The 24433-nt window shown below is 46.2% G+C and overlaps 1 protein-coding gene across 4 annotated transcripts in view; it reads left to right on the forward strand.

Moving 5' to 3' along the window:
• mob2a (MOB kinase activator 2a) overlaps positions 1–24433 on the forward strand; it is a gene marked incomplete at its 5' end in the record, with an annotated part of 74615 nt that overhangs the window by 47013 nt on the left and 3169 nt on the right. For 3 of the 4 annotated variants that reach the window (XM_080001956.1, XM_080001955.1, XM_080001954.1), the window contains 2 exons: positions 20426–20586; positions 22430–22523. In XM_080001956.1, the coding sequence (XP_079858082.1) occupies positions 20426–20586; positions 22430–22523 (255 nt within the window). Of the gene's footprint in view, positions 1–12665; positions 12782–20425; positions 20587–22429; positions 22524–24433 lie in introns of those variants that run through there. The other variant, XM_080001953.1, reaches the window with a different exon arrangement.

The raw sequence follows: 24433 nt of genomic DNA on the forward strand, positions 1-24433 counted from the left end.
ATGGACAGGCACTGTAATCATTAACGCAATATACATACAACTGACTTTGTTCTACCTCTGGGACATATCCATAATAGTTCCTAAACTACTTATCTACGGTTATTTAAATCTTTAATAACAAATTATTAAAAGAAAAAAAACATAGGTCGCCTTTGTTCATCTCCAGACATTTCATTTTGAAGTCTGTATCCTTTTGCATGACTTAATGACTTAAAACGAATTAATAACTTTTATTGCAATACCCCATACTTGCCTGTAGGTGGTAGTAGTGCTCTCACGTGCATATATATATTTTCTTTTTCCCTGGAGGTTTGTGCCAGCTCACTCGCGTGTCATTTGTGATGGCCAAGCCACACACATCCATAACTGGTCTCTCACATGAGTCTGTTGTTTGTGCTTTGCTGGAAACTTTAATCTGTATGTAATGTTTTGGTTTGGTTCAGAAATGTTCTAAATTTTATCTGTGTTTGGGAGTCTTGGACGTTCACTCGGTTGTGTGTGCATGCCCGTACATTTTGGCTCGTGCTTGTCTGCGTGCCACCCGTCCTCCCACCCCCACCCGCTCACCCGTGCCAAGGTTACTCGCTGCTATCATATTTTTCCCAGCAAACAACATTCTTTTCCTTGTCAGTGTTTTATGAGGCTAGACGGAGAAGATTCGTGGCCCCAATGATAAGTTTCCACTTCCTGGAGCAGAACCCGCTTTCTCACACACCCACCCACGCGCGCTCACACACTTCACATCTGATATTTCAGGGCGGCTCCAATGAATCCTTTTATCTGTCTTGAAACGGTGTCTTGCGATACCATTTGGACTTTCCCAGACTGGTGTAAGTTTAAAGCCGATCCGGCACTGACGGAGCAGCATATCTCGCTCTCTCTTTCACACTCACCTTTAGTGTCAGCCTGTCATGGCTCAGACTAGCAAGGAGCTAATATATCTAACCCCCGCAGTAGACCTGCGGCTACTAGCAGGAAGGGTTGGCTCATCACTTCTCCCCCTCCACACGGGCACATTTTGGGCATTCTGTGAAAACCCTACAAGTCAAGTTACACTTAATTTATAGAGCGCATTTCATATCAGAGCACCACAATGCGCTTTACAAAGAAATACAAAAAAGAAAGAGAGAGCGTAGTTGTCAGCCGGTCATTACAAAAGAATGCCCCTGAAACAACAACAGCAACAAAGACACAAAAACAACAATAAAAGCCCCTCCAACCACAGTGGCAGCAACGGTAAACAACAACAGCAGCAACAACAGCCACAGAAACAACAACAACGGCAGCAGCAACATCAACACCAGCAGCCACAACACAGCAGCAACGTACACGCAAAGACGTCACCGGAACTGGAAAGGTCACTCAGATTAGAGATGGTTAAGTCGAGGTATAAGGTTTCGTTAAGTTGAGGTATAAGGTAAGCGAGAGTTAAGTTAAGGTACAAGGTTAGCGGCACCAACACCAGTGCAACGGCGCACAAGCGGAGACGTAACCTCCACCGGAAGTGGTAGCTCTCACCGGAAACAGAAATTTCCTCATCTGTATTGAGTCAACAGTGTGTACCATCTCATCTCAATGAAGTAACGCAGAGCAAAGACGCCACCGAACCGGAAGTGGTAGCCCTCACCGGAAACGGAAATTTCAACTGTGTGCACCGTCTTATCTTAATCCAGTCACAGTCCTTTAATTAGCGTCCCTAAATTACAGGTCAAGTTTTTCATTCTGACCTCGGGAGGTAGATCCTTTTGACTATCTCTCCGAAAACACACCCTTCTTATAATCCTCTCACTGTAATATCACAACAGAAACTACAACTACAGCAACAGCAACAGAAATGGCAGCAGCAGCCACAAAACAGCAGCAGCAACATCAACTCCAGTAGCAGCAACAAAAAACAACAGCAAAAAAGACAACAGGAACGCACACGCAAAGAAGTCACCGGAACCGGAAGTGGTAGCTCTCACCGGAACCGGAGGAGTCACTCAGGTTAGAGACGGTTAAGTTGAGGTAAAAGGTTAGAGGTGTTTAAGTTAGGGTATAGGGTTAGAGGTGCTTTATTTTAGCCATAAGGTATGCAAGGGTTAAGTTTAGGCATAAGGTTATCAGCAGCCACAGCACCAGTAACACACACAGACAGACAGACGTCAGTCAGTCATAGACTGTAGCTAACAGCAAGGTTTTTAACCTGCTTTTTAAAGTATTCAGTGTGGGGGCCTCTCTCAGGTTCCTCGGTAGGGTGTTCCATTTACTTGGGGCATAGATACAGAAAGCATCTTCTCCTGTTTTAGAGTTGGTACGAGGGATAGTTAAAAGACCACTGCCTGTGGACCTGAGAGTTCTTGCTGGTTCGTGTATAATTAGCATTTATTTTATATACTGAGGTGCAAGGCTATTTATAGCTTTATATACGGTGGTGCAGTGCATTGCACTGCTGCCTCACAGCAAGAAGGTCCTGGGTTCGATTCCCGCCTGGCGCGCTCTTGGCACCGCGCGCCGCGTGGGTTATCTCCCAAACAGGAGCCGTTCTGTGTGGAGTTTGCATGTTCTCCCCGTGCTCACATGGGGTTTCCTCCACCTAACGTCAGTAAGAACCCCCCTCAAAAAAACATGCACACATCATCGTCTGACCAGCGATGGACACTCGTCACCAGGTCCCCGGGCGCGTCCACGAATGCTGCCCACTGCTCCTGGCTGTGCCCCCGGAGGAAGGACAAGCCAGGATGCGTCAAATGAAGAGGATCCATTTCACCGGCCACCATCCAAAGCATGTGTGTGTGTGTGTGCGTGCATGTGTTGTCGTGTGGTGTGCTGTGTGACGATTAAAGATTGTTCTTCTGTTCTTCTAAGTAACAGAATTTTAAATTAAATTCTAGTTTTGACGGGGAGCCAATGTAGAGATGTAAGAACAGGTGTGATATGTTCAAACCTTTGTCCCAGTGAGAACGCCTGCAGCCGCATTTTGGGTTAACTGTAGCTGCTGCACAGCTGATTTCGGGAGGCCGGTGATTAGGCCATTACAGTAGTCCAATCTACTCGTTTTGAATGCATGGATTAATTTTTCTGCCTTTCTGCTTTTTGTCTGCTTTTGACAGGAAGCCTCATAATTTTAAAATGTTTTTAAGATGGTAAAAGGCTGATTTTGTGATTTGATTTATATGGCTCTTAATATTTAGATTGCCGTCTATGATTACACCCAGATTTTTGCTTCATTCTTGCTCTCCAGGGACAGAGAACTAAGATGAGCTGCAATTTTCTGTCTCTGAGCCTTTGCAACAAAGATGAGTATTTCTGTTTTGTCTTTGTTCAGTTGTAAAAAGTTATTTGACATCCATCATTAATACACTGAGTGAGTGTATGGGGAGTAGGTCATCAGGAGATAGGGATATGTACAGTTGTGAATCATCTGCATAATTATGGTAATTTATTTTGTGTTTCTTTACAATATGTGCCAATGGAAGCATAGACGTTAAACAATAATGGTCCCAGAATCGAACCTTGGGGCACTCCACATACAATATCCACTTTGTTTGACACAAGATCTTCAATGGAAACAAAGAACTGCCTGTCCTGTAGGTAGGTTTTGAACCAATTTAGAACCGGGCCAGATAGGCCAACCCATTTTTGTAATCTCGTTAATGAAATCCGATGGTCAACAGTGTCGGAGCACTGAGATCCAGAAGCAGAAGAACAGATCGTTTTTTTTCCATCAGTGTTTATGTGTAGATCGTTCAGAACTTTAATAAATGCTGTTTCTGTGCTATGGTGAGGTCGAAAGCCAGATTGATAGGTGTCGAAAAGGCTGTTTGAGGTTAGATAGTTGTTAAGCTGAAGGTAAACTGTTTTTTCAAGTATTTTGCTGAGGAACGGCAGGTTGGAAATGGGCCTGTCCTTAGCAATAACTGTTGCATCGAGATTGCTCTTCTTCAGGAGTGGTTTAATGAGGCTTTTTGTTTTTCTATGTTTTTAGTTTATAAGGTGCAATCTTAATGATATTTTGTATTTTGGAGTTGAAGTTGTTCACAGGATCCTCAGTTGATGATGCCTTGAACAGCGGTAACTCATTTACAATTCTCTTAAAGGTTTTATTGGTATTATTGTTAATGTACGTTTTTTAATTGTTCGGGTACCCCTCTGTTCTACAGGAAGAGCAGACATGTCAAAGAAAATGCAACAGTGATCTGAAATAGCAACATCCATGACGTAGGGTACAGTGATTTTTAGTCCTTTTGATATGACTAAGTCCAGAGTATGCCCCTTATTGTGGGTGGGTCCAGAAACGTGCTGAGTGAGGTCAAATGCCTCCAATAGGCTAATGAAGTGTTGAGCATCTGGGTCTGTTTGATTGTCAACATGAATATTAAAATCACCTGCGATTATTACACAACCATATTCAGTGGAGACCTTGGACAGTAGCTCAGAGAATTAATCAAGAAAACCACATTTCGATTTTGGTGGCCGATAGACAGCGATAATTTAAAACCGGGGCACTGGAGTTTATAGATATAGCAAGGTGTTCAAAAGACGTGAATTCTCCGAGGAGGGTTTCTTTGCAGGTATAGATATCAGAGAAGAAAGCAGCTATTCCACCCCCTCTCTGGTCAGCTCTAGTGGTTTGGATGAACTTGAAATTAGGAGGTGCTGTCTCAATGAGTGTGACTGAGCCATTTCTATCCAGCCAGGTCTCAGGTAATAGAACAAAATCCAGGGTATGAGGACTCATCAGCTCATTCACTAAAAATGACTTGATAGTTAGTGACCTTACGTTTAATAGAGACATTTTTATTGTTCTGGGTGCATGGCTTTGCTGGGTACTGAGAGTTTGAGTCTGAACCGGTAGTAAATTGTTTAGATTCCTGTATGTTACAGGGAAGTTACGGAATTTCGGTCTATGGTTTATAAGTACAGGAATTTGTAGAGCAGAGTGACTCATTAATGTCAGAGTGGATCGGACTCACCAAACATCAGTAGTGAACAGAAGATTTCAGAGTAAGTTCCATCGTTTAAGGCGAGGAGGCGTGATCCGTTAAAGTTTGGATGAACTCTGAACTCTGAAGACGTTTGGACGGTTCAAGAAGGTGCCGAAGTTGTCCACAAACGGGACGTTGAGGAAGCAGCAGTATCTCTTGAGCCATGTGTGTAGCTGAAGTGCACACGTGATGATGAACCAGTGGTCTGATGTAGAAGACTGTCAATATGCTTCGTAAAGTCTTCTTTAAGTGTCTCTGATTGTTTGTTCCTGAGATCGTTGGTTCCGACGTGGATAAGAACAGTGGAGGCAAACGGGTTTGATCCAGCAGTTGTGGGATTCTGGAGTCTATATCCCAGAGGAGAGCACCGGGGTAGCAGATGGTTTTACATTACATTTACATTTAGTCATTTAGCAGACGCTTTTATCCAAAGCGACTTACAATTATTCAAACACCGACGGACGCAGCCATCAGGAGCAATTAGGGGTTAAGTTTCTTGCTCAAGGACACTACAGCATGCTAGCAGGAGGAGCCTGGGATCGAACCACCAACCTTTAGATTACTAGACGACCAGCTCTACCTCCTGAGCTACCCCCACAGGCAAGGTGATGCGTCGAACCATGGAGGAGTCGACAATGAGAATGGATGGAGGTCCGGAAGCAGAGGCGTTCCGAGGGACAGCAGCAGCCGAGCCAGGAGAGCACCGTCCTCCCGGAGGCGGTTCAGGCAGGTGGTCCAAGTCAGTGGCCGCGTGGCGGCCCCGACGGGCGGCGATCGCGCTGCGGGAGCTGAGGCGGCACTCTGCGGTGTTGAAAACAGCGGGGCCCGCGGTGGCAGAGGAGCCACCAACTGGCCCGATAGCGGAGGCCCGGGCAGGCGATGGATAGTCTGGCAGCAGTGGGTATGAGGCCGGCGGCGGTAGATACCGTCTTGGTGCCCTTGTTGCCACGGTGGACGGGAATTCCTGCATATCTCTGGCATCGACTGTGGGCTCCAGGGCTGGGAATCTGTTCTCCAGCCGGAGAGTCTCCGGCATAGAGCGGCGCAAGGAGCGCATGCAACGCCGGCCATGGCTCGCCGCCAGGGTCCAAGGCTCTGGGGTGGAACAGTCCGGGACTTGGGCCATGGCTCCTCTATCATAGCTGGCGGGGCGTCAGATGGATCTGACTCACCCGCAGTGAGAATGGATCCGGGCCATGGGAGAGTTGAGTCTTAAGTCCGGTCAGATCACAGCGGAGGACATGGAGCAGGAGGTGTGCTTAGCCTGAGCGCTAGCGATGGCGGTCAGACGCACAAGCAGTTCATCCTTCTTCTTCAAGTCCTCGAGCAGGCTGTGGATGTCTTTGAAGACCGAGTTCTCTAGGGCGCTTAGTCTGTCGACCAGGTGCAAACAGTTCCCACAATCCGTGGAGGTAGGCATCGATGCCGGCGTAGTTAGCAATATGCTAGCCTAACAGGCCAGCTAGCGTTAGCCGAGCACTAGCCAAGCTATAGCCAAGCCAGAGTCCACGTTCCAAAATCCGAAAGGACAATTCAGGCCAGGGTCAAAGCCAGGAAAGAGTAGGGATATCACAGTGTAAATTATCCGAGATCCGTAATCGAAAATCCAAGGTGGTACATCACATAGGTGGTAACGGACCAAAAGACCGATGGATGGATGGTACAGGGTAATGGCCGGCGCCTACCAGTCTGATTCACACCTTGACCATTGCTACGTGACCTTGGTTCCTCTGTCAGTTCCAAGACTGTTATCAGAGAGTGTGTGTGTGTGTGTGTGTGTGTGTGTGTGTGTGTGTGTGTGTGTGGCGTACCGCTTTTCTGATGACGGTCAGGTGATAAATTATGGGATGGAGTCTGACGCTTGGCAGCAGACTCTCCCATTCTTTGGAATTCTAGAGCGCGCAGGCCGCCCAGGACATGCTGCGACAGCCTCCCCTGTTCCAATTTTTCCCTCCTCTTCTAAAGTGTTTTAGATTTTACTTCCCTGTATTTTTTGTCAGCTCTCTTTATATTTCCTCACATCACCCCTTTTACAATTATTTTACTACTCCCACTTGTTCACTTCCCCACTGCCTGTCTTATCTGAATACCATTTTTAACCTCCCCATATTTTTTGTCTCTGGCCCAGTCCTCCAAATATGAGGAGGTAGTTGAGGGGCAGTGGCTATAGAGATGATATGTTAAAGTGTGTGGATGTGGCTCTGGTGTTTCTCATCTCTCGTCTTGTGTCTGGCCAGAGCCCCTGTCTTTCTTCATCAGTCAGAAACCAGTCAGGACACGGCCTCACGTCTTTTGAACATCCGCGCGTGCTCTCCCTCCCTTTTGCGAAACCTCCATTTCTGAGACTGAAACTTCCAGCTCCGGCAGAGTATGCAGGAGCCAAATCCGAAGAATGCAACATTTTGAGAACTCCAATGCGAGCTCAATTCCTAATTGGATTACTAACACTGCACCAATTAAGGCAGAAGAACTTTTCTCTTTGTGTCACCACGCTATTAATTGGAGCGTGAAGGAGGACTGGAAAGCTAATGTGTTTGCAGATTAAGTGCGCATCTACCACACAAACAACATACAAGCTAATTCAAACTAGCTCGAGTGCCCTGCACCGAGTCACTTGTACTTGGCCTCTTTTGCTTGACTTTTCTTGTTTATCTGTTTTTCTACGTAATTCTCGTGTGTGTGTGTGTGTGTGTGTGTGTGTGTGTGTGTGTGTGTGTGTGTGTGTGTGTGTGTGTGTGTGTGTGTGTGTGTGTGTGTGTGTGTGTGTGTGTGTGTGTGTGTGTGTGTGTGTGTGTGTGGCATGTCTGTTCTTGCCTCCCTTCCCCGACTGGAATGCAGAGTATTGGCTAGAGAGATGAGGCCAGGAAGGAGTAATGGGAAGAGGGAGTAGAGAGGAGAAGAAAATCAAGAGGTTATCTCCCCACAATCTTCCCAAAGAAAAAAGGAGGAACACGCTAGGAATTAAACAGAAAATGAACGTGATCATACAAGCGCGTGTATTAGTCCATCTCCATTGAGAAAATGCATTATTATGGTAAGTTAAGAGAAGTATTAATAGTAACTCTTAAGCAGCCATTCCTATAATGACAAATAGGTTAAAAAAACCATTTGACTGATATTGTCAGTTAGTGGGTCAGGTGGACTTTGTAACTTTTTTGCTTTTTTATCTGTTTGCTCACACTTATTCATGTCATGTATTTTTTTAAACATAGGCACACACCTCACATACCCTATACAGACCATGTATATAACTTACTATTTATGCAACCGTCACATCTTCTTAGATGTGGGCACTTGTATTAATTTTGGTTGATATATTCTGGGATGGTTTTTAGTTCATGTTGCAGCTTGTGAAGGGCTCTTGATGGACATAAATAAGCTGTATTTTCTGCATGACCCCCTGTGCTCTATGCCGATCTTGCTTCACAGGTCGTAGAGTTCAGTGTGAGAAGGCTCCCTCGGCCCTGATGACCTTTATTGAAGCCTATAGAAAGTTCCGCAGGCACTAAGACCCCTGTTTTCACTGGCTAAGACCTTACCTAAACATACTCCTCACAAAACCTCTGACACACATTCGCACACACCCACAACGCTCGGTCACTAGCTGAAGTTCTCTCCAGAGTGCGACTTTGAACCGCTATGGGCTTACTTTGTCCTTGCGTGGTTGGTCGATGGTCTCGCCTGTCATGATGATCTGAGCTGTCATTGGCCGGTTTCGCAGAGACTGGGGCTAAGTAGTTGCCAGGTCCCAGGACTCATCGCCTGCGGTTGTGACTCATCTGTTGCTGAGATGAAGCTGTGTTTTCCTTTGTCTCAAATAGCTGGAATGTCCGTTGATTTTCAGACCCAACCTGTTATACCAGCAAGCGATTGCACTTCTTACACCAGCAAACCAGACTCAGCTTTTCCTTTCCCGGACCAACTTGCTTTGTTCAAAATGCGGCTCGAGACAGACTCCCTGTTTACTGATTTATGCCGCCTGAGAAGTGGTTCAACAAACAGAAAATTAGTACTGTTTTCATTTCTGGGAACTTTCCGAATCAATCTTACTGGTCATAGCCTGGTTTCTGTCTGGAAGGAAGAAACCTCTACTAGTCACGGCATGACGTAGACTCTCAAATGATTTGAATGTCTTCAATTTTTTCAATCTTTTTCTCTGTTTCTTGTGCCACCATTAGTTAGATCACATTTAGTAAGCAGCCTTTATCAGATGTAGCCAGAACAATTCAGGCAGTCAGCATTTACGTCACGATGCTGAAGCCTGCTTGTCACTCCTGACATCACCGCATTTCCATAAACTGACTTCATACTCTTCCTCTTCACTTTTTATTGAGTGGTGTTTCTTATTATAAGCAGGTCTTTGCTGTTTGATTCTAGTGTGGTTGGCTTTGACGAGGTTAAAACGCTTGAAACGGTTGCTTTGTGAATTTTTTTAATTACACGTTATGGGTGCAATCGCTACATGTAAAAGGTCATTCAGCATATTAATTGGATATACTAAAACAAATGTTACTTCAGGTTTTCTTTGTCCCTACAAATATTAGGTCTCTTCCATCTCTGTATTTCCACAGAGGCAGTTTCAACTTGTTCCTTCACCACTGATTAACTCGCACGTGTCGATCACTCATGTAATTTTACGGCAGTAAAACAGTGGTCACTCATCGCAGCGACACCATCTGGTTGCCGGCTGTTCCCAGTCTCAGGTAAGAGATGTCACGTCTCGTCTGGGATGGCAGGTTAGTCGTATCATCACACAAACCAAAATGGCAAACCGCTGGCCACAGGACAAAGGAATGTGGCAGTTGCTTTCCACCCGCGTCAGACGTTGCGTAACATTCACATTTATAAGCACCGAGGGTTCGGAGTCGTCTCAACTTCCTCCAATGTGTCTGTCGCTCTCCTTCTAACACTGTGCAACTTGCTGCTGTAATTGCATTTTCCCACTGTACCATGAGGAGTCCATAGTGGAAACTCATTAGCTGCCTGTTGTGTGATTCTGACACCCGGTTCATTAGGTTTCTTTGTCTGCACTGCCTCAGTGCTTAATACCCCTGCCCCAGCGATCCTGAAAGGCTGGCTTCTATTTTACGTGGCCACACTTTCTGATCTAATGCTAAGCAAATTGATGGAAAGTTCCCTCCGCGTGCATTTCCATAACGGCAATTGCTTTCACTTCAGTGGTCACCTCAAGTAGTGGGAGCTTGACACCACCACCGCCACCACACTCAGTCCCAGTCTGGCTCCTACTTCCTCTCCTGCACCCCCACCGCTCCATACTTCAATCTGTCCCCTATATTGTACAGATTGGCTGCTTACCCGTTCACTAAGCAACTCACAAACTCAAGACTTACTCCCATCTCCCCCCAATTGTCTGTGTGTTCTTTATGGGCCGGGCAGCCTGATGCTATATTTAGCCCCAGAGGGAAAAGTGTCTGCTCTGTTCTGTTCTCCAGCGTCACCCCTCCTCTCTCCTCACACCCACCATCCCTCCAGCAGCCACTCACAGAGCCTCTCACACACCAACTCCCATCCCACCCCCCTCAGCCTGCTCGGAGCCTGCTCCCTGAATGTGCCGGGGCCAAACGGAGGGGCATGCCTTCCCCAGTGTAGATGGAAGGTAGGGCTTTCAGCGAGTCCAGCAGGATGAGGTTGGCAGGTTGAGGTAGCCCGCACAGAGGGGACCCCGCCGAGCCCTGTCTCCTGAATACCATCACAGTTTTCACTTACTGTGGATCTGACTGGCCTTTAACGGCATCCCTACTACCAATAGGGATTGCATTGGGTCTTATGAGGCCAAGTCACACTCCACTGTGTATTTACACATAACATGCCGCGCTCACCACCAGTTAAATTAAATTAGCCTGGCAAGAACTTTGATGAAATTACAGAATCTGTGCAAAAGCAATCAACGGAATATCTGCACATGTAACAACCAATCCAGGCTGATGTCCACCAGACTCAGATCAATGAATGTGCCATGCAATATATCATGCACAGTACCAGTACATTTCAACATGCTATTGAATGCAATATTAATCACTTGATGACCTCAAGATTGTGATTATTCGTGATTAGGGGGGAATATAATCTTTTGAATCTCAGGGGAGCCACGTGTAATATTGCTGCTCGGTGATGAACCATTTGACAGCCTTCATTACATTCCATTACACGCAGACTAGAAATGCTTGGAGCTCCAGCTATCTCGTAGATCAGTGTATCCCTCCTTTGTGTGCGTCCATGCTACAGTAGAGCGCTGGTATTTCTCACATCTACAGCTGCAGCGGTGAAGTTGCTCTCGGACGGGGCAGAGAGAAAAGGGGGGGCACGGAGAAGGGGGATGACAATTAAAGGAGAGACAACAGCTTTAGAATGGGAGGGGAAAGGTGAAGGAAGAGCGCGTGAGCCAGGAAGTTGGAAGAGGGAGAATAATTAGAGGGGAGGAGGGTGAGAGAATGATAGGGCTGTGCAGTTCAGTGATCATTTTCTCATGAATGTCAAGTCAAGGCCCTTGGTGTTGAGCATTAATTTCCTGTCCTCCATATTTCACCGTTGGTGGCTGACAATGAGCATGCTTCTGAATGATCTTCTGAACTTTGAGAGTTATTTCAATTGCTACACCATTTGAAACACCATTGCCCATTATTAGAACCATTATTATATGTCATTTGTTATAATGACTTCATTGTTATAGCTATCTGATTAAGAGATGTTTCTTTGCTTGCTTTAGAATTGCAGCTAGTGTTATAACCTCCTAATATAGACAAAAATGGCCCTTGGAGCAGCAGGCTTTAACAGACTCCTTCATCGGTACCCCAGCTTTCATACCACTGTCAGGTTTCAACATGTCCACCCGCTGCCATCCTGTCGTGGTTTGGCTTCAGGAGAGCTTTGTCAACATGCAATTTGCATGAAATGTTTTTACATTGAGTCTCAATCTAAAACACTCAGGTCAGTAGTTGTTTTGGAACTGACCATTCTAAATTGGGCAAACTTTAAATATTTCTTGTGAATCACTTGACCTTTTTTATAAATTGGATTATAAATCAATTATGAATTGTGAATCAACACCGAGCCAACTTATATATATATATATATATATATATATATATATATATATATATATATATATATATATATATATTTTTTTTTTTAAGTTGGTTCAATGTTTTCCTGTGTACTATTTGCATTGATAGCATACAAAGACAGGGAGGATAAAATATATTTAATACAGTCACCATTTTACACCCACTTTTTTAAAATTTTCTTTGACTTTATAAGTAGATATAATGAAATTGAGACCATTTTTAAACTGATCAACACAGCAATGGCAGTCTATAATAAAACACAAACATATGCAGCGTCAAATGCCGCAAATTCACTATTTCCACCAAAAAAAAAAAAAAATGGGAGCATCAGACTTTACATCCACTCTTGTGGAACTTGTCCTTTATGGGATGGCAGTAAAGGTTTACTGCCCGTGACCACCTGTTGCTACGCTGTAACTACCCTCGCCCACGTGATCGCCCCCCCCCCCTCACGCCTCGGGGCCTGTGCCGGCCGCTGATTGGTCCAAAGTGTGAAAGGGGGCGGGGCGTTTGAGGAAACTCTCGCCGAAGTTGTCCCGGGCCCCGTGGGGCGTTCAGAAGGGCCGCGCGGCGGAGCAGGGACCTTGCGCACAACTCCGCGTGTGTTAAAGCTATGGTCGGAGACTATTGCTCTCTCTCTGGAGACAAAACGGACATGCACTCGCAGAGGAACTCCAAAAACGGACTAAGTTGCAAAATGGTGCTTCAGGCAGTGGGCAAAGTGCTGCGGTGAGTTCCGCTGTCGTTTTTTTGTTTTTCCTTCATTATTTGTATTGATAAGTTTCCACGCGATCGAAGGAGATCGCCGTCCTCTTGGGAAGCGCTCAGTGTGGGATCATACACTGGTGGTTTCAACTTGACAAGAATATCCCTAAAACTGTTTTATTTTTCCCTTAATTATCATTGTTCAGTCTTGGATTATTATTATTATTATTATTAGAATTAGTATTATCAAGGGTCGATCCCAAATGTTACACCTTTTTGTATAGCATATTTCATACACAAAATGCAACACACAGTGCTTTGCTTTAATATAATGCCATCAAATATTTAAAGTCGCAATAACAATAACAGTTGTAAAAATAATAATAAAGTGATAATATAGAGAGAAACAAGCAAAATGTATTTAATAAAAAATTAGTAAATATTATGCTCAATTAAAGGTTTTACTAATCCATTCAGGCCGAGACATTAGAAGTCTCGAGCTACTCCAAGTAATTTTCCAGATTCTCTTTTTTTACTTGTGTTGCATGTGTTTCTCACAAGTGTTTGATTGGTACAATGTTATTGCAGATGCAGGAGTAATTGACTCCATAGTGCAGCAGTCTCACTTCTCCTTCAAGCTGCAGTCACCACAGCTCTCTCTCTCTCTCTCTGAACAAGAGCAATGTGATACGTGTCCTCATCTGGTGTAAATATTTTAACACGCCTTTTCCGTTTTACCAAAATGGACTTATTTGAAAGCGGAAGGATCCGTTGGTTGAGCTTTTTTCTGGGAAAATGTCATTTGCACACTTAACTGTGTAGCAGTCTACTTTGTATTCAGAACTGGTTAATGATTCTACCAAGTATCCCGTCCTCCAACATTCTACACAGTAAACGTTATTGTAGGCGAACACGCCAAGCTGGAGAGATAACTAACAACTTTAAAAGTACACCAGACATACACGCCATTCTGTATTTTTATACTGTAAATGCAAAGAGTTTCCAGGCAGAAGTACATTTTGAGAAAGCCTGACCAAAAAGTTAGGCTAATACTCTGTATGTCAAACGACTAGAAACAGAACCCACTCGAAAATCCCTCGAAGAATCAATGGAATGGAGAGCGGTGAAGTTTGTGTAAATTGTTTGTGCATGCTATCTTTCTCTGGAGCTTTGGCTCCGTCTACTTCTGCGTCCATATCACGTGAGGAAGACATTCGGTCAATATGAGCGCGTTCCTTCGGGCGACACGGTCCTGTTATTAGTTCTGTGGAGTTTCCACTTACCTTTTGAAAGTCAAGGGAGCAGGTGCCTCTTCAGCCTGTAGCAGAATATGGTGGAGCCTATTGTCTACTCAGATGTGAGCAGTGATAGATTGACGTGCCTCCACTATCTTAGCGGCTCGGATAGAATGCAGCTGGATTGTGACGCATGCAGCAGAATGCTTTGTTGTCCGGAGCGAGGGCTTCTTTAATTGGCGTCAGTAATCAATTGGTTTGTTTGGATTGAAGATTTGGAGTTGTTTTCTTTCTGTTTACCCTAGACGGTGCTGTGTATTTGTTGGAAGGGAGGTAGGGGCGTATGCATGTTTTTCTTTGGTCTCTTCTTCCCATGAACGACGTAGTGGCCTCGGTGCGTAAACATTTTTAAATACTATGGCAAACACAGTCGGGGAGGTGTCTCAGAGATGCCAGAGGTAAACTTTTAGGACTTGGTGGTCTTGTGTATGATTAGCATGTTTTATCGAAATAATCGCGCCCGCACAAGTGCCGTAACTCGAATAAATTCCCTCCCAATTTCTTGTCGGGTGCCGTTCTCTGAGATGAACCGATCAAATTGATCAGCGGGGATCAATTCGAACGCTCCTGAGTCCCATCCGTTGTCTCCGGTAGAATCAACGGCTCAGCTGGCCATGCCAACACAGGGATTAGAAAGGACATTTGTCACGTAACCAGTGACTCGACCTAATCTCATCTCACCCTCTGCGCGCCCCGACGCTTGTGTTGTGATGTTGATGAGGCTGCATTACAGTGCCAGTGGGGAGTCCTTATGTACTCCCCAGGCCTGTGAGCTACTGAATGGGGTGTGGTGCAAGGAAGGGGAGGGTGAGAGGAGATGACCGATTTTCTAGTGGGTTAAACATAAAGGTTAAATCTGAAGTTTGCGTGTGTATGTTTGGCCATCCCTCCACTGATTTACAATTACTCTTTTGTTGTGCTACAGATTTGGTAGCAGCAGATGTGATTTTTTCTTTTTTTCTTTTTTTCTTTTTGGTCATCTTTGTCCACCCCGGAACACTGAGTGTCCTTTTTCACATGTGTTCGTGGTTTTCTAGAAAATTGACATTTAGATCACAGTAGTCACAGTACAGCTTATTCTTTAGGCTGTGGCATTGCAAGGCCAAGTCTTTAGCCAGGTCCGTCCTTAACTCCCTTTTTAGCCCCGTAATGGCTGCTGTGGTTTGGTTTGGCTTGGCTCGCACTGCCTGTCTGTGGTTTTTCAGGGAAAAGCGCCATTTACAGTCTATTCAATTTGAAGCCTTAAATAGATCAGGCGGCCTGGCCTGGCACAATCCAATCTTCCCAACCCTAATGCCGCTCTCTTTACAAAACTACAGTGCTTGCTCTCTCTTCAGTCTTGCCTTATCAGTAGAAATTAGTTAGATCTCACTGCTATTGATCATTATGAGTACTCTTCTAAACTAAACGCTAACAGTCCTGGGAGCAAAGTTCACAATACTCCAAGTAACTTCCTGCCATTCGATAGATCTCATCTCACAGCCATTGTTTGGTGTTTGGAGGTCAAGGCAGTTAATAGTGATTTATTTTTTGTCTCTTAAAACGCAGTGATATCCCAAAGGTGTTTTTATCCCGCAAAACTTCCGATCATTGTCTGCCAGGCTTTGTGTCCGTGATTTCTTCACCGCTGATACGGATTTCCATGAAAAGGTTGTTCATTATCCAATTCCTAGAAACATGCATATTTTTCTCCATGGAATGTTTTAAACGTTCTAGAAAAAAAAAAAAAAAATTGTTGTAGGGCCTTAAAGTATTTATACCCAGGAGTATACCCATCCCGGTCCTTCTTTAATAGAAAAATATTATTTTGTTTGCTCCGATGGCCAAGTTGTCCTTGCACACTGATCTGGGATAAGCCCACCCCTTAAATCACTTCTTATCATTTAGCTATTTAAAACCAAACGGTGGCAGATGTGTTGACTAGCTAGGTCATTAATGTAAGTGGAATCAAACTCCGAGCCATCTTTGTCAACATCTTGTTTAATAGTGCTGGATGGATCCAACTGTTCACCATTACAGAGTGAATTAACTACATCCATATGCCAATAGTTAGATTTTTCTCCATTTTACCAAGCCAAATAAAGCAGCGGTTGTGCAATTTTTGCTTTGCCTGGAGCTGCCTGCTGGAGAGGGAAGTCATTACACAGGTTATGTTGAGAATGGGGTAAAAATGTGTTAAATGCATTCATACTGCATAGGATTACGTACTTGTTAAAACACTGGAGCTCAGGTTGCTGGTTTCTATGCATATAAAGTCAGGGCATGCACTTTACCATGAATGGAATCAGTGCATGTTTTAGCGCTGAGGTGATAACTAATTACGCAGTCAGGATCTTCAGTCATCATCATGGTCTGGCGTTCGCCCTATTGAACAAGTTTAAGAAATTAGAGGCTCAAAACATAGCCCTTGGTTCAGGTACCTAAGCTAATTTTCCGAACATAGTTTTGTAATGTGGTCCAAAGTGATGCTTGTTTTAATTGGAACCACGTTGCTGGTAATAAGAAGAGGCTAGCTCAAAGTACCTGCTGAAAGATGGCGGTGTCTCTATTGGAAGATCAGATTTAGAATTCTGTGTAGCATTCTGCAGTGAGCTAACATACATAGCTGCCAAGAGATCTGTCCTACCTGTACCCCTGTACAGAGGGGCTCCGATGCGTTACCAAGCTACTGTACACGTGCACAGTCACTGCAACACACACACTAGACCAGGCTCGTTTCTTCTAGTTCCTCTGGAAGTCTCCGTTGGGATCTGCTGTGTGACGCAGCTGTTGTGACCAGCTGGGGTGTGTGTGTGTGTGTGTGTGTGTGTGTGTGTGTGTGTGTGTGTGTGTGTGTGTGTGTGTGTGTGTGTGTGTGTGTGTGTGTGTGTGTGTGTGTGTGTGTGTGTGTGTGTGTGTGTGTGTGTGTGTGTGTGTGTAAAAACTAGTGAAAGGTAGTGAGTGTGGCGGGTGGGGAGGTTAAAAGGGTAAGAGAGGGAAACCATCGAACAGATAGTACCCAACAGCTGTCACCTCCACCGTCACACTGACCTCAGTGTCACCCGAATATACAGCCCCTCGTCCCTATTGTTTTTATTGTAGGTAAACACCATCAAGTGTACCTTTCTGCCCCCTTCTGTCTCACACTATCTCCCATACACACTCATGCACACATAATTTCTAACTGGAAGGTGTGAGGCGGCAGATCCATTAGGATATTGTGGCACTTTTCTAGATTAAACTAGGCTTTTCTCTAAACTGTCTGCACACCACGTCCCATTGCACAGGGCTGTAGACTGTGTGCCTCTATCACGGATGGGTTCCTCCTGGTGCCAGTCAGGCTGCGGAAGCCCCCCCCCCCCCCCCCCCTCCACACCCCGGGCCCGACCAGACCAAGAGATGTGTGCCTTTCTCGAGCCTCAGCTCCCCTCCACCCCCACCCCGTGGCCTCCCCTGATCTGGCCTGCTGTGGTGCAGAGAAAAAGAAGGCATCCGCTGCCTTTTATGGCAAAGATTTTGCATGGCTGAACTTCACCAGGAAGAGAAATGTGGCCTGACTATGTGCTTATGAGAGGAAGGGGGTTGGCATCGTAGTTTTCTTTTTTCCTAATATAAACTAATGGCTCCAGACGTTCACCTCGCCGCACCTCACAAATGTTCACAAAAGGAGGCAACGTTTATATGGAAAATGACGAAATTAGAGGGGGAGGCTTTCAAAGGGAGAAGAAACTTTTAACAGAAACTCTGAATGATTTGTTGAAAAAAATATTTTGTATTTTCCTGCGGGTCTTGAAACTGCCAAGCGTTTGAACCACTGTCAGCTGTTTGTGTCGGTAAATGAAACTTCTAAACGGTGTAAGCTCTCTCACATGACAGAACATGTTGCCGAAGCTCCCAAATCTCCCTGTCGGCTCCCTTCCTTATGTGCGGGAAAGGGGAGGGGGGAGGAAAGGAAGCAGACGGAGATAAGGAGGGGAAAAAAGGGGGGGGGGGGGTGCGTGGTAATATGAGTCTCTAGAGATGGGCAAATGTTCCAAATTAACCGAAAGAGCTTTAAAAACTGGAAAAGCACAAGGCTGCGACTGGCGATGCTCAGACAGGCAGAGAGATGGAGGGTAAAGGGCGGGGATGGAGAAATGGGGGAGTGCAGGGACAGAAAGATGAAGGGAAAGGTCAGTAGGGGGAGAGATGAAAAGAGAATGGGAGTAGCCTGCAGCCACACAGACCTGGGGAGAGAGGGGGCGGTGTGTTTGTTGTAAATCCAAGTCTACACCAGGAAGTGCAAGTCGCAAAAAAGCCAAATTTATAAAAGATTATTTGGAACAGCGGAGGGAAACGGAAATGAGAACCAGAAAGAAGACATCGGTTAACGGTCAGCCAGCGGTGTCACGTGCGGTGTCCTTCAACTGAAATGAGGCAAAACCTCCTCAGGCTCAGGTATCACCTGATTGGAGGAGCTTCAGGCCACGGTAAATCATTAGCCGACAGACAAGAACACCAGGGGTGCCTTGTGCGTGGTGAGGCATGAACGTGCGTGTGTGTGCGCTTCCAAACGAGACCCCAGTCTGTTCCCAGTTTGATTTTGCAGTTAGCGTTGTCCTGGGGGGGGGGCGGGTTACTTATTGTTAAAGTCCAGCACTGTGGTGAAAGCTCATCAGGCCCTTGCGAGCGTGCACACGTCAAGGAGCTCTGCTCAGGTTTCTGACATAGAAAGGCGAGCGCCGCTTCTGGTCCAGGGGAAATAAGTTGTTGGAAGGCTGCTTTGGCCAAGGGGGCCTCACATTCGGCCCCGTCGTGTTTTGTGTTTATTTTCCATGGATATCATCTTGGACCGACGTCAGTCCCACTCCTCCCTTTATCCCTCTCCCCACCTTACTCGCCCTTTTCCTCAATTTGTTTGTATCCCAAACCTGTCTCGCCTCTGGCTGTGTGTGTACAGTGTATGTTGTTTCCTTACTCTTCTGAAAACAAACCTAGTGGCCACCTGTGAAGCCCACGGTCTCTCTTGGCAAAGGCAGGCAGGCAGGCTGGCCGTCTGGCAAATTGAGTCGATTTAGTTCTTCTGAGCAAAATATTTCACATGGATTTAGTATCAATCATCCCTCGTGAAAGGCCGAGATGGAAGTTACCATATTCTGGGTGTGTGTGTGTGTGTGTGTGTGTGTGTGTGTGTGTGTGTGTGTGTGTGTGTGTGTGTGTGTGTGTGTGTGTGTGTGTGTGTGTGTGTGTGTGTGTGTGTGTGTGTGTGTGTGTGTGTGTGTGTGTTGGCAAAAAATACAGCCCGGCTCAAGACAATAACGTCATGGAGCAAACTGAAACAACAGTAGCAATCCCTGGATTGAAGCGATGGAGGGAACACTCCTATGGATCATTCCCAAAAGTTAGGTAATACCTCCGTCACGCCCGAACTGCGGAGGCTCTTTCAAATTATTCATAACCATCCGATGAACGCGTGTTGGACAAAGTTTGCAGTCTCAGACAGCTCTCCTGTTTATTTGTCTGAGGAGCGTATCAAGCCCTTTGACCCCCGACCTCTCGAGTAGCTTGAATCGGTGCACTAGGTGGTGGGTCGGGGGCACGGAGGGAGGGGTTACAGCCCTGGAAGTGTAGGGTGAGTGTGATATAACATCCCCATGCTAAAAGTAGCAGTGGAAGCGCAACACGCAGGGGGACGGCTGTCTGCGTGGTAGCTCCCTTGCCTAACGACTGGTCAGGGGTCACCGTTGGGGGGCGTCAGGTACACGAACAGAGGGGCTCTCTGTGCAGGCCGGACGGCTCCGCTCCACCGCCACGCGGACCCGGCGATCTGTCAGCTGGTGCGGCCGTGCAGGGGCTGAGCGCGGCCGGCTAGTGGCATGGGATTCGTCATTATGTTGCTTTTGTACCCTGAGAATTTTGTGAATCCCTAACCTTTGGCCGGCACCAGTGGCTGCGCTCACATCAAGTTGTACGGCGTGAAGAGATCCCTGGCACCCAGGACTCAGGCTCCAGTATCCATCCAACACCGCTTGGAAGGGCTCTGTTGCACTTTTTCCCTACATTTAATGCATACCAAATAGCCTCTGCGAGGTGCTCCTGCTCATTACACGCTCGCCATTCAGAACCTACTTGTCTTGATTCGCCTTTTGTGTTGAGTGTTTGCTCTGCTCTTGCAATGAGGTCTACTGGCACGACTTGAATATCCAGATTCGCCCTAGAAAGAAACGTTTCCACGCCGGCAATGTTGACATGAGTATTAAGTCTGACATCCCGGTCAAACAGGAGAATTGATGGCTTTTTTTTATGGAGATTGATTTATTACCACTTCATATTGTTTTTTTCTTTTTGGTTGCTCTTAAACTCCGCTGATGTGCCACTTTAACCCGTCTTCTCTTTCTTCTTCCCCTTCCTGCAGGAAGTCCAAGACGAAGCCAAATGGGAAGAAGCCTCCGGCAGAAGAGAAGAAGCAGTACCTGGAGCCGGAGTTCACCAAAATCCGTGTGGTGGACTTCGACCTGAAAGAGCTGGTGGTGCTGCCCAGAGAGATAGACCTCAACGAATGGCTCGCCAGCAACAGTGAGTAATCGGGGGGGTCAGTCGGAGATCAACAAAACTGAGTGGCCAACAAGAGGAGGAAGGACATTTATTAGCAAACTTATATAACCGGGAGGGGGGGACAAGAATACACCAGGCATATGGCATTAACTCTAGCCAACAAAACCTGGAGTTAAAAGTACTAATTCCACTATTCCCATTTTTTATTTATTTTTTTCAGTGGTATTGATGTTGTTTCTCCACTTTGGTATGTGCTTGTAGCCTGAGTGATGCGTTCTTTTGGTATCAGAGCTGCAGATCTGAACACGGCCAAGTCTGTGAAATGTTCCAGGCCCGGCACAGGCCTTGGCCTGTTCCCAAAAACACCGTACTCCACATCTTTCCCCGCAAACCGTTCACACCCAACTGCAGCATTGTTTATGCGAGACGGCGTTTGCTCCTTTTTTATTTAAAGCTGGAGCTATCGACACTCGGCGTCATCTCCGGAGTTTTTGTCAACTTTCTTGGGGAGGTGTTAATGTTTGGATGGAGACGGCACGAAACGCGGCAGCTTTATTTTGTCTGCCTCCTTGAGCTTGTTTTGGTTACATACGCCGGCGAGCCAGGTGCTCACAGGGGAAGGTAGGAAGAGGGGGCGCATTCCTTTTCACTCTTCTTTTTACTTTTTTCTTTTTTTTCTTTTTATATATTTTTTGGGGGTTGGCTGATAAAACCGTGCATAAGGAAACGCATTCCATCCGCTTTACAACAAAGACACTTTTCGGTGTGAAATGTGCTGTCATGCACTCATTTTATTTTTCTTTAAATTTTAATGATGCTCTCAAGGGTACATAAACACCCCTCCTCACTGCTGTTCGCAGTGATGTCACAGGCATTATTTACTTCAGAAAAGTGTGTGTGTGTGTGTGTGTGTGTGTGTGTGTGTGTGTGTGTGTGTGTGTGTGTGTGTGTGCGTGTGCATGTGCGTGTGCATGTGCGTGTGCGTGAGACAGTCCCCTTGATCAGTGACAGATTGCATGCTTCGCAGAACAGTGTCTATTGTTTCCTCACGTCGCCGGAAGGGAAAAACTTCGCAATTAGTAGCCATGAATATTCTTACCCTCACAATATTATTGTCGTTGAGGTTAAGACTTAAAATTATTTATTTGCTCGCGCTCTCTCTCTCTCTCTCTATTTTTACATATATATATATATATATTTAATTTATTTTCCCCTTAAATTTTTTTTTTTTTTTTTTTTTTTTTTAAACAATTAACAATGTGGGATTCGGGCTCATGAAATATACCTCGCTTAGAAGAAATTTTATGTGACAAATAAACCTCTTGAATCTTGAAGATATTGAATGTGACGTTGAATGTATTTACACGACTGCCAGCTGAAAACAAAGGGCGAGATCGGAGAATTTGATGAACTCTGTGTACAAGCAAAACAAACCAAAGCAGATTGCATGGAGACCATTAACCCTCCATCCATATTGATCATGTCAACTATGTGTCTATTTGACTGTTTTTGTAAAAACAGTGTGTTGTCCATTAATCTTTCTAAAAGGACAATGTTTCGGCCTCCTACCGAGTGTGTGTTACACGCGACAGTCTGTACTTTTTATAGGGTAATATTTAGAAATATTAATAAAATACACGTGAATATTTCTGTATTGTTTACATCAGTAAGACATTTTAGTGGCTTTTTTCGACCAGTGGGATCTGCGCTAGCTAATTGAGGAAGGGTAATCGGGCGTCCTGAACCTGACGGAACTTAAAAGCCGCAGCCACGTGCGCATCTTGTCTCAGTTGCCGGTTGCCGCCGGTTCGTCCCCCGCGCCCACTAACGCGCGCTGCGCTCTGCTTCCCTCGTCCTCTCCCAGCGACGACGTTCTTCAACCTTATCAACCTGCAGTACAGCACCATCTCAGAGTTCTGCACTGGGGACACCTGTCAAGCCATGACGGCCTGCAACACGTGAGTAACCCTCGGCGGCAACGTCCTCGACTTGACCGATCTGTGTTTACGCTCTGCACACGCCCCTCAGCGCTGAGTCCGCCCTCTCGTTTACGGAGACGAGGGATGGACGTGAGAGAGATTATCGTGACCTAACCCTTACGCGAGAGAATAAAAAAATCAAAATCCTGTCTCCCGAGCAGCGTAATCCCAGTGGAACGTGTCCTTTCTGTGTACGTGAGATCAGAACGTGGGGAGGGGCTTACAGGAAATGAGCTAATTGAACGGCAGTCGAAGTGAAATGAGTCGTGATTCAACAGGGAGGGGTTGACGCGTCCGTCCGTCCTACGTCCGCCCGCCCATCCGTCCATTTCCTCTCCAGCGTTGGTGTTGGAGCGGCGCCGAACGTTGAGATCGCCCCTCGTTCCGGCTTTTAAACAACAGCCGCCACCCCCACAACCCCCCCGGCGCATGCGCCGCAAACCAGTTCCTCCGGGGTGCAACACCCGGGCTCGCCGCACCGGTGGGAAGTCGCTCGAGTGTTTCTAAACGTCCCGGTCTGCCTGTGATGTTTGTGGAGGAGTGCGAGGTCGTCCTGCCGGGGACCGTCTGCAGCGGTTAATTGCTGGTGTGTCTTCCCCAGTGCCGTACGGCAGTAAAAAAGGCTGTTGGAGACACTTGCAATATGAAGTCGTATTCACTCCATGTTCACAGAGGGGAGGCGGCTCACTGCAAGTATTTATCCAACTAGTTCACCCCGTCGGGGTGTGGCGCCTCCTGTATGTGTCTTTAGAAAGAGGGCTGCCCCCTCTGTGTATACAAAGGCTGGAAAAACCAGAATGCCCACCCCAAAAAAACAGCCGATGGCACGATGGGCACATTGCACATCAACACTCTCAGAAGTGACACGGTGTGCATTTGGCTGTGCGAGAAATTGTATTTAAAAAAAAAAAAAACAACAAAAAACTCCTAATGACATACACACAACACACTTTTGATAGATCTGCTGTCAGAGACGGCGTTATCCTCTCGGCATGTTTTTCCACTCCTGTCAACTCCGTGAGCTGCTCATTAACTCACACCCACGAAATATGGTCGAAGCAGACAAACGTGTTTTGTCTTAAGCAAACGATGTCACAGCTTCAGTGTTTTTGGAGGAGGGTTCCCTGAAAGGCGGTTGAGAGGCTTTCCTAAGCGATCACCAGTGGCGTGACATTGGCAGGAGCTAAAAATAACTCTGAAAAATAAAGAGGAAAATAGTTAATACTAATTGCACAGCTCCGCTCTCCAACGCTGCTCCACCCTTTCCCTTCATTACAAGGTCTGGCGGTCGCCCCGCCAGCACGAGTGAATAGCGTCTCAGGCTGTGGGCGTCGCTGCCCCTGCCCCAGGCAGAGCTCAGCACTATTTTTGGAAGAAAATGTTTCCATAAGCTGTGAGGGAACGGAACCATTTGGTAGTTATTTAGACTCGTTTCGTGTGGTTTTTGAGCATGTGAGTGGGTCCATGTGCCAGAGAGCCAGAGCCCATGTGTGGTTGTGTTCCTAGGTCGCGCACATGGCGTATTCATACATCCATACAGTGCTGCATGTTCACAGCCCGGTGTATCAATGCAGCGTTAGCTTCGCATAAGCATTTTCCCGTGGTTAGAGGGGAGGCCGCCGTGAGTTTAGTAACTTTAGTTGGGCCGGCCGGCTCCCACACGTGCAAACACACAGGCTAAGCCCGCGTGTGTGTGTGTGTGTGTGTGTGTGTGTGTGTGTGTGTGTGTGTGTGTGTGCGCGCATTGTTGAGTAAGGTTCCCGGCCCTCGTCCTGTGGTCAGTAGGTCCCGTCCTGCAGGGTCAGCATTGCGGACGCTTGACATTCCTCAGGATTTGTAACGTCTGCCTCACTGCCTCCCAGAGCCGCAATAGTAACACCTCAACTCCG

The sequence above is a fragment of the Zeus faber genome (genome assembly GCF_960531495.2).
Source record: "Zeus faber genome assembly, chromosome: 6".
Classification (NCBI taxonomy): Eukaryota; Metazoa; Chordata; class Actinopteri; order Zeiformes; family Zeidae; genus Zeus; species Zeus faber.